The sequence below is a fragment of the Carassius carassius genome, chromosome 20 (assembly GCF_963082965.1).
Source record: "Carassius carassius chromosome 20, fCarCar2.1, whole genome shotgun sequence".
Lineage (NCBI taxonomy): Eukaryota > Metazoa > Chordata > Actinopteri > Cypriniformes > Cyprinidae > Carassius > Carassius carassius.
Genome location: NC_081774.1, coordinates 32195089 through 32205985, shown reverse-complemented (window position 1 = coordinate 32205985; position 10897 = coordinate 32195089). Strand labels below are relative to the sequence as shown.

The 10897-nt window shown below is 39.8% G+C and overlaps 1 protein-coding gene across 1 annotated transcript; it reads left to right on the top strand.

The window, feature by feature from the left end:
* Nucleotides 1-3054: 3054 nt before the first annotated feature.
* LOC132096889 (forkhead box C1-A-like) lies at nucleotides 3055-4825 on the top strand. Its single transcript, XM_059502564.1, has one exon. The coding sequence runs from the start codon at nucleotides 3305-3307 to the stop codon at nucleotides 4751-4753; it is 1449 nt and encodes a 482-aa protein (XP_059358547.1). The 5' UTR covers nucleotides 3055-3304; the 3' UTR covers nucleotides 4754-4825.
* The last annotated feature ends 6072 nt before the right edge of the window (nucleotides 4826-10897 follow it).

Sequence of the window (10897 nt, the reverse complement as noted above, 5' to 3'; positions counted from 1 at the left end):
CCTTTGTAAGAAGGAATTATGCATATGTGTATGTTCAAATTTTTATGTACTAAGTTGCAATTGTACGTTTTTAAGAACTTTTAAATAGTAATTGAATATTTGTTTTATTTCTTTGTTTATTTAAATCATCGATGAAATATCCTAAAGTCCCCCATACCCGTCCCTATTTCAGATAGTTGAGTTGAGCTCGATCAGTGATCGAAAGAGGGCGCTAAGAGCACAGGACGCTGGGGCTTTTCTTTACTTTCGGACAATCACGCCAGAACTAGCCAGGAGCCAGTCGACTCTTGTAATTATGTGCTTTTACTTTTTACGTTTATCAAATGATTTTCAAATTTTTGCTTCATTGGTTGCCCAAAGTGATTAGCACTGAGCAACTATCTAAATATCTAAAATATAAGTATATTTAAGATATTTTGTTGCTGTTTTTATTTGGGATGCCGATGCTTTCACAGATTTCATAAAAAAAAAAAATCAATATTGTAGGCCTAGTTCATTTCTGTATAGGCCTTAGATGTATTAAACAGTTTGTTTTTTGTGCATGCGATATATGGAAACAATGTTTGGTTTTATCGCAACCCTTTTACAGTAGTTTAAATTATATCGTTCTTGTTTTCGCTCATATTATAGTATACCATAATATTTGACCTCTTTTTATATAGCAAAGGCTTATCAATTGTATTTGCCAATTAAATACAGATAGGATTGCCAGAGTATCGCCATGCATGTACAGATTTAATAAAGCGATCAAACAAACATTTTAGGGTACATGACAATTTCAGCATTTAAAATAATAACACTAACTTTATTTGATTTACACAAACTATTAGAGTCTGTAATTCCCCACAACAACAGTTAAGCAGAAATGGTTGATTGAATCGTGTTGTTTGTTAATATTACTGCTGCTTCTAACTGATCAGTCGTTTCGTACACACAATTACTATAGTATTTCTACTTGATCTAACCTTTAAAGTTAACATTTTTGGTTTAACATATAATAGTTACATTAAATCATATTTTCACGAACAGTTGATTTAAATGTAGCAAGGTTAGCAGACAAAATATTTTACGGTTACATAAATTTCTTTTTTAAACAGATCTCTTATATACTGTACATTTTATTTGTCCTTTAAAAGGACCACAAAAAAATAAATAAATAAAATTGTTGACAAACGATTAAACCATTTGTTTGACTTCCCAATCAGACCAGGCTCTTGCGAGTGCTGTTTTCGGTGGTCTGGGGGTAGCTGGTGTAATTGGCTGGGATGGGTGTTCGGGTGGGCAGGAGTTTGGGGTTAAGTAAGAGGCGCACACTGAATTAAACAAATAGCCTGAGGCACAAGAAAAAGTTCATGCCCGGGTCCCTGTAAGGAGAAACCAGTGAAGTATCAGCTAGTCCACGGTCACTTAATCAGAGCGACCTGTGGGGGATTACGAAGATATTGTGACCGCAGCTTGGCCTCACAATTATCATTCACAATTAAATGTTGTGTTCCTCCCCAGTCGTGCTTTCATTAAGGATGCGAGGCCCTCGTACAGCTCAAGAATTAGGGCGGATTGTTTGGGTTTTACCTCGAAATAATACCACAATATGAGCAGCTAAGCATTCACTTTCGCCCTTTTTAGGCCTGCTTTATAAACACGTGTTCGAAGAAGCCTTTAAGTGGAGATTAAAAAAGACAATTCAAAGCATAAAAAATAGTAATTACATAAAAATACATGTTTATATGAATGCGACTATTTTAAAGTGCTCACAATCCGTTAAGTCACTAATGGCAGATAAATAAACATATAGGTTTAAGGCATTCCTTTGGAAGTAAAGCATTTCAAGCACACACCGCTTTTATTGGCATGTCATAAAACAGCTCTGAGGCTCTGAGGTGAAGGATGCATGATTCTCACCCGTCTGAGCAGTGCTGACACATGTGAGGTGTTCTGCTTTACCCATTTGTTTCTCAGGGCTTTTAATCTCGCTCGCACTTGGAGCAAACTCTCGCACCTCGGCTCTTTCTCCGGTGTCTTAATTTACTTAATTCCAGCATAATGAGCTCTCTGCCCGGGATGATGGGCTTTGATCCGCTCACCAGTGTGGATTGAGACCGTTAACTAACAGCCAGTGTTAATGAAGAACCAGGTTACTCTAAAACTGCAGGAAGCCGGAGATTATTTACGATAATTCGCGTTTTGATTGTATGAAAACAAATGTTCTCCAACGCTTCTAATGGACTGCTGTGAAATACAAACCATTACAATTCATTATTAACACTGGTTTGCGCTACGGCTGGATCCACGTTTGCTTTCAATGTTCAAGTATAAATCAATTAATCAAATAATTCAGGAATGGAGTGTGATGAATCCGTTTGTATTTTATTATTATTATTATTATTATTAATATAAATAGTTCATTTGCAAAACGAGATAAAATATTTTTTTTACCCTATTGTGCATTCCAATTAATCTCAATCAAACTTCAGTTGTGTTATATTGATTAGGTAAAAAAATAACAAGGAAATGCAGCTAACTAACACTAACACACTAAATACATAATAACATAATAACAAATAATAATAATAAAAAACATGATTTAAAAAAAACTGAGTTAACAGTTTTTACAAATAAACTCTTCATATATATATATATATATATATATATATATATATATATATATATATATATATATATATATATATGTATATATATATATATATATATATATATATATATATATATATATATATATATATAGCATTAGATTATTCAGGAACACTGATTTATAACGCTGTTTTCTAAACAAACTTTGTAATGTTGTATTATAATCACTAAAGTGTTAACAATCTGGTGTGTATCGGCGCTGGCTAGTTTGCGGAGAGTATATGCTTCTTTAAGGTCTGGAGAAGTGTGTGTTTGGCTAGGGTGGGCTGGGACGTCCCAACACCTCTCGTTTTCTTCAACCTTGTGTGTGGCCGCTCGCTTTGCACGGCCCGACCTCCCATTGGACAGCTTAGATGTTATTGGGAGGAGTCTTACTGGCAGCAAAAGGGGAAAAGAATTGGAAGTGCGCAAAAGTATTATGTAGTGACCGATCCTTAGCGTTCAGAAGTTTTCCAATGCGCGCTCCGACAGACAAAGGTGGCCAGTACGCGAGACCGATCCACTAGTCACAATTTGTAAATATTGTGCCATAACCTGGACTCTCGGTTGGACTGCGTTCCCGGTTTCAGAGGAGGCGCGTTTCAAGCGGGTTTGTGGATTGCTTCAGACTTCTTGACTTCTGTTGTTCGCCAGCGCCGTTTGGAGAGAAGTCATGCAGGCGCGCTATTCCGTCTCCAGTCCCAACTCGCTGGGAGTCGTGCCGTACATCAGCAGCGACCAAAGTTATTACCGGGCCGCCGCCGGAGGGGGGTACACCGGGATGCCAGCCCCCATGAGCATGTACTCTCACGCGGCCCATGAGCAGTACCCTGCCAGCATGGCGAGGGCGTACGGACCGTACACGCCGCAGCCGCAGCCCAAGGACATGGTGAAACCGCCGTACAGTTACATTGCGCTCATCACCATGGCCATCCAGAACTCCCCGGACAAGAAGGTGACCCTAAACGGTATTTATCAGTTCATAATGGAGCGCTTCCCCTTTTACAGGGACAACAAGCAGGGCTGGCAGAACAGTATCAGACACAATCTGTCCCTGAACGAGTGCTTTGTCAAAGTGCCCCGCGATGACAAAAAACCCGGTAAAGGCAGCTATTGGACCCTGGACCCGGACTCCTATAATATGTTTGAGAACGGCAGCTTTTTGCGCCGACGACGGCGTTTCAAAAAGAAAGACGCCTTGAAGGATAAAGAAGACAGAAACGGCAAGGAAGCGCCTTCTCGCCAGCAGCAGAATCAACAGAGTCAGACAAACCGTGACCAGGAGCAGTCGGTGCCGGGCTCGCAGCCAGTGCGCATTCGGGACATTAAAACCGAGAACGGCACATCCACGCCTCCGCAGGCCGTTTCGCCCTCGCTAAGAACCGTTCCCAAGATCGAGAGCCCCGACAGCAGCAGTATATCGAGCGGCAGCCCACACAGCATCCCGTCCACCCGCTCTCTCAGCCTGGACAGCGCCGGGGAACAGCAGCAGCAGCAGCATCACCACCAGGGCCAGGCCCCCGCGCAGGGCTTCAGCGTGGATAACATCATGACCTCCCTCCGTGGCTCGCCTCAGAGCTCCGGCGAGCTCACCCCGTCTCTCGTGGCGCCCTCACGGACAGGTATAACCCCCACGTTGTCCCTAAACTATTCGCCCAATCAGACGTCCGTATACAGCTCGCCCTGCAGCCAGAACTCTATCTCGACTACCTCCAACGCCACCTATCATTGCAACATGCAGGCCATGAGCTTGTACGCGGGCGGGGATCGCTCGGGTCACTTGGCCGCCACTACCACCGTGGACGAAACTCTGCCCGATTACTCGATCACGACCACCACGTCGTCTTTAAGCCACGGGAATCCTCAGGAGGGCCACCACGCGCACCAAGGGCGCCTCGCGTCATGGTACCTAAACCAAGCCGGAGACATTGGCCACCTGGGCGCCACGTACCCCGCGCAGCAGCAGAACTTCCACTCGGTCCGAGAGATGTTTGAATCGCAGAGAATCGGTCTGAATAATTCACCGGTGAACGGGAATAACAGCTGTCAAATGTCGTTTCCCCCGAGTCAGCCCATATACCGCACGTCAGGGGCTTTTGTGTATGACTGCAGCAAGTTTTGACCAAACAAGTAATAGCCTATTTTTGTTCTTCTTCTTCGTTTTGTTGTTGATGATGTCCTCTATTCTCGATACCGAGACTCTACCCCCCGTGGTGGACTGAGCAGAAACCGAACACAAACGCGAATCAGACAGACTTGATCTTGGTTTGTTAAGGACAGTGTTACTTCGAATAACACGTAAGTCTTCTTGGTTTTTGTGAGCTATATGCTGGGCTGTGCTGACGTGCGTCAGACGTTTATGGACTTGTTATTACGTGTAAATTGCATATAGTAATTTATTTCTAAAGTGTAGCCGGATATTATGGACCAAACACCAAAAAGTGTTTCTAAATTGAACTGCATTCATTGTCCAAGTGTTCCACTATAACAAGGAACGGAACATGTATAACGCCATATTCTTTCAAATTATCTCCTTTTGTTGAAAAAGTATTCTGAAGGAACTGCATTGTTTGTTTAATAAATTGCCATGCTATTTGAGTTAAAAGTAATTGTGAGTAAAAGTGATTTCTTAAAGCCCTGTCAGAACACAACTGTGTGCTAATATAGAGCAATAACACATTTAGAGCACAATAACTTTAGATAACCTCCATAACTCATCCAAATAAGCGCGCCGAGATGATTCGGCTTTGCCGTGGCAGTGTCTTGATCCAAACGCACGTCTAATCATCCTACAATTGCAGCATTTTATGGAACCCTGCAATACTAAATATGCATTCATAATGTTTTAATGCTATTAATTAAATGCTATTTATGTCTTCGTTTTAGTAATTTTTATAATTACTCTAAATTTAACAACATGTTACGCTTATTTTGTATATACTAAATAATTACATTGAATATAAAATATGAAAATATCACGTGATTCAATTGGAATAAAAATTTAATCGTCGAGAATTCACTAAGGCGGAATTCAGACATATAATTGTATTATTCTTATTGCAATTCTAATTATTGTGGTTATTATCTGTAACTGTAAATAATAATAAAAAAAAAATCAACTGTAAGCTAAAAATGTGTTTAGTGTGGTAGCATCCAATTCATCTTGCTTTAAGTCAAAATATTATTTAATGTGACTGAATCAAATTCAGGAGTGTTTACACTACCAAAATAATTTCGAAGGTTTAGATAATATACATCTCTTTAAACATCAACTGAATATTTTATGCTTTTACACAGAAACAGCAGTAGTAGTAGACGAATCTACAATTATCATGCACTTTATATTTTAATTGCTGTGAGGTGACGACGTGTTTTGTTATAATTTGTTCTTCCGCAACTCCACATGCAGACCTGGACAGTCTGTCACCATCGTGACCTGAGGCGTTTGGGAACAGAGTTTGGTCATTGTAATTCAGCGTTGTGTTAAGTGTCCACGTGTTTACTAGCGCATAGCTTGGTTAATATCATACCAGACATGCCAAAGATACTCAAATCACCACTAGAGGATTCAGCAGGACTTCTAGAAGGCCAAGCATTTGGGCTTCATATAAATAAGAGGAGCGTCCTCAGAAAAGGCCTATGCAGAAAACAAACTGTGTACTGTAATTAAAAAATAAATGAATAAATAAAGAAATTAAAAAGGCGAAAAGATGCAGATTCTGAGGTTAAATCTTCTGGCGTTTATGTGGACATCCACCGGTCAGGTTAAAGAAACGTGTCACTAAAAACCCGTGTGTTTAAAAGCAGTTCTGGATTCACATTTATTCAGAAATGCTGTTTGGGAATAACCGAGTAGCATCTTCTGTTATTTTTCTTCATGTGATGCCACGAACATTTAGAAGATTTTAAATGATTACATTTTCCAAACAATTAAGTAAAATGTGAAGAATATGCAACAATAAAAAGTGATTACCTGCCATCTTAACGAGCTATTTCTATCCGATTGGACATTTTATGGTTTTATTGGAATTGGTATAAATGAATGTATTTGGGTTAATTCAGAGATATTAAATAATTCACACACACATATGACTTGAATGAAACCAGTTAAGTGAGGTTACCTCAGTTTTTCAGTGTATAAAAGCTCGCTGATACTTAAACTTGTTTTAAATGTTTAAGTTTGTGTATTTATTATTAGTATTAGTATTAATACAGACAGTATTATATTTTTGTATGTATTTATTCCAGTTCTAGGCCAACAGAGCTCGAGGGTAAAAGCACACGTGTTCTCATCGCTTCACATATTCTGATCTAAGAGCGCTTGATGATTACAGCGGTTCATTAATCGGCCAATTAACTAGTGCTTCAACAAACCACCCCGGGTTCGACTCTTCACTCGGGACGGTAAATGTGCCCATATTTCGTTTGGTTAAAATTTGACTTTCAGATAGTACCCATGCACACTAACTTTTCAGAACGTTCATAGGCGTAATATGTACAGTTATGAACATACATATTAATAACCAATTTTGGAGCATTTGTTGGCGCCGGTATTAATAATATCCTGGCATAGGCTGATTATTGTTATTATTATTATTTATAATAAGACTAAGAATAACAGGTTTCAGTATCAGTAATTGTACATAGCCTATATGAAACATGACACGTACAAATTTAGTTACAGCTTACTTGAATAATTTGTGGAGCGCATGTGCGTCTGGTGCACCCCCCCCCCCCAAAAAAAACTAAAAAACTAAAAAAAAAAAAACCAAAAGTTGTAATCATGCTCATAAAGTCATTAGAGCCTTTCCCGAGTAATAAACAAACGTCGTGTTAAGCCCAAGATTGATGGCGCGCTCACAGAACGGGCCAGGTCAGGAAGGAATACAATTCAATCAGTGCGCTGGAATCATTTTTCACGAGACGGAAAAAGCAGAAGGGGACGGGGGTCGATGGAGCACCATCAACAACCCCGCAGGAGAACAGCGACATGAACTGTGTCCTCTTAAATCTGCGTGATCTCCAGCTCTCTCGCGAGCATGCAGTCCTCGGACACAGTCCAGGTGAAGAGTTGTGTTGCTCGCTGGCCTGCAGACTCCAGTCGAGCTCTTGGACTGAGAGAGATCCTGATTCCTGTTTTAGGAACGAAACAAAGCTGTTTTACCCACGATTAATAACCTACATGTTACGTAGCACAAGGCCTAATCGAGTTTTAATTTTAACATTCTAATAATTAATTGAAATGCTATTCATCATGTGTTCAAAATGTACCACCGAACAGAAAATGTATTTAAATATTACCAAAGCATAGCCGAGAGCAACATGAGAGCGACTGGAAATTCCGAAAGAATATTTGCAAAAAATTATGAAAAATGTTTCTCTTTAATACATTTTCCGTTCTAAAGCATACTTTAAAAATGTTTATTAATAAAATGCTACCCAGTCCTGACGATCTCTGTAAACATTATTTTATAAACACTGGATTTGATGTGTTTTAAGCACTTGTTTATCTTTATAATTTTGATGCTCAAATGTTATCCTGTGTCCAGATATTTAGGTGCCGGACATTTAGATGTATCCTATTTGATATTATCTACTCTGTATATCAACATGATTTTTGTTTTCAGCTCTCCACCTTCAAATGGTTCCGCTACATTCCTGTGCGCACACCCCTACAGCTTCCCACATGGAGTTGAATCAGACATTTAATAGTGACATCTTCAGCATTCCTTTGAGGTCAAAACATCCCAATTTTAATTTCCGGTTAATGCTATAAGGAAAAACATATCGACGAGCAAGAACATTTTATGACAATTTCACTTGACAGAACAGGCAAAAGCAAATGATTTTGCTGATCTGAAGCGTAAATCGATGCACTGGACAAGATCTCTCTCTAAATGCCACATCAGCTGTACTGTGGATCACTGAAAAACATCAAACAGATGCAAATGAAAACATATATTTTGCGTAAGAAAACAAACTGTACTTGCAATAGCCTACTGCTTAAATAACACGGCAACATTTCAATTTCTAGCCGAAGTATAACCATACAGAGTTGTAATACGTTTTTAAATTAAATTATTACAATTATTAAAGAATGAAAATGCTCATTTGATATCATTTAATGATCATGTGTTAGTCAGGAAAAGCAAGTATCTTTTCTCTCTCTCTCTCTCTCTCTCTCTCTCTCTCTCTAGCAGAATCACGCCCTCAAATCAACTCTGGTCAACCGATCTATTAAACTGTTTACCTACGGAGCTATATTTATTTTTACGTCTACGTTCGTTATTGCGCAGATGAAGAATATTACGCTGTGTTTACGTATATATCCGTTTCAGTGTCAAGCTCGTGATAAGTTGCTGACGCTTTTGGTCTGCTGAGACTATCCGCTCATGGCAATGCGATTTATCAAAGACACAGAGGAAAATGCATACAAATAAAAAAGGAAAAATTAAGAGGTGATGAATTTTCAATAAAGCTATCTGCATTATTTAAGAGTTTGTTGCTACAGCAGAATAGCTACATACCTTTATCCACCAATATGACAGAGAATGACATAGGTGTTACATATATGTTATTATATAATCACACGCGTTCATATTTCAGTATTTTTGTTTTTCAACCACCTTGAAAAGCAAAGAAAGGATCTCCCAATCAGATGATTAACTTATTGTTTGAGGATGAGCAGACAGACATGAACAAATGATCAAATCTCACTGCGGATACGAAACGGTAATTCGGGTGTTGTGAACATGTACGCCCTTTAATATATACATACATACATACATATATAAACATCGTTAATTAATAATTTTTTCCCTTTAATTAATTCTGTTTTGTCCTTTAAATTTATTTAGAAAATGCAGCCACTTATATATACAGTTTTGTATGAATGAATGAAACGCGTATTTTTCCTGCCTGATGTTCTCAGGTTTCACACACACACACACACACACACACACACACACACACACACACACACACACACACACACACACACACACACACACACACACACACACACACATATATACATATATTACAAGGCTATTGCAACAATGTGTAGCGTCAAATTATTTCATAACATGGTTTAATTGTAATTATTCGGTATTTATTAGTCTAATGCAACTTGGATACTAATGTAACCTAACCAACTGGATCAACAGTAAACACTCATCCACAAACACGCAGTTCACTTGCATGGCCCAGGTCACGCGCTAAAACCAAACCCAGATCCAGGATCAGTGTGCGTCGGTATAGAGTCGGGTGAGTGAGGACAGAAGGGTTGAGGTGAGAGAGAAACACACCGTGCACCTGTATGCTTGACTGAGAGCTGAGGCTGAATGGAAAAGAGCAGAGTCTCAGACTCACATTGCTGCACAGAGCCCAACCTCAAAGCGCATCTGTTTTCAATTAGGAGTCCACATAGACTCGGGCTCTGTCTGACAGTCAAACTGCCGGTTAAAGGCTCAAAGACTTGTCCTGAAAAATATCCCACCCCGTTGCCTCCTTTTTAGCGTGCTTCGAAAGCCACGGTTTTTCTCTTTGAGCTGAATCAATGGCTTCCCGCGGATGAACCCATCAGCTCAGCTTACAGAATCGAACCGACAACAGGTTTTCGCTTAATTTAATTACAAAACAACTACAGACAGAAACATTCTTTTTTTTTTTTACTACACGTTTAAGTTTAGACCAATTTGTTTGGCTACTACACGCTTAAATTAAGACCGTATTTCCAGACATTGGTCGGCCTGCTGAGCAAAACATCTGAAAGCTTCAACAATTAACAATCTTAAGAAGCAAGTCGCCGTTTCTTGGCATCTCCATCCAGTCTGCTGCTCTCTCACACATCCCTCACGCCCGTCGCCGGCTCCTGCACATTTAGAAGCGCTCTTTGCACGAATAAAGAGACCAGTGTGATTTTAGACTTAAGGGAAATGGCCGAGCCCACCGACCTCTGGATAACCCACGCACCCTGGCACAGAACCACGCAGCTCAAACAGGCTCTCCTTGAGTCCAGACCCTCAGACCTCCTCGCCATGTGCAGCCGCTCTAATTATAGCCGCTTTTACCTCAATATCTCGATTCTGCTGCTTTGACATAGAAGATTTTGTCTCCAATTTAAATTTACGATCGGATTTTCCCCCCTGACGTCTTGGCTGCCCTTTCCTATTTTAATTACCTCAGCCAGAGAGGGAAAAACATGATCATTTGTGAGAGGTCTTGATGAATGAAACCTGCATGTGAACCTGCGCTTTTTTAGCTC

What these genes read in the sequence shown, in the direction of transcription:
- LOC132096889 (XM_059502564.1), top strand. Translation starts at nt 3,305, where the DNA reads ATGCAGGCGCGCTATTCCGTCTCCAGTCCCAACTCGCTGGGAGTCGTG.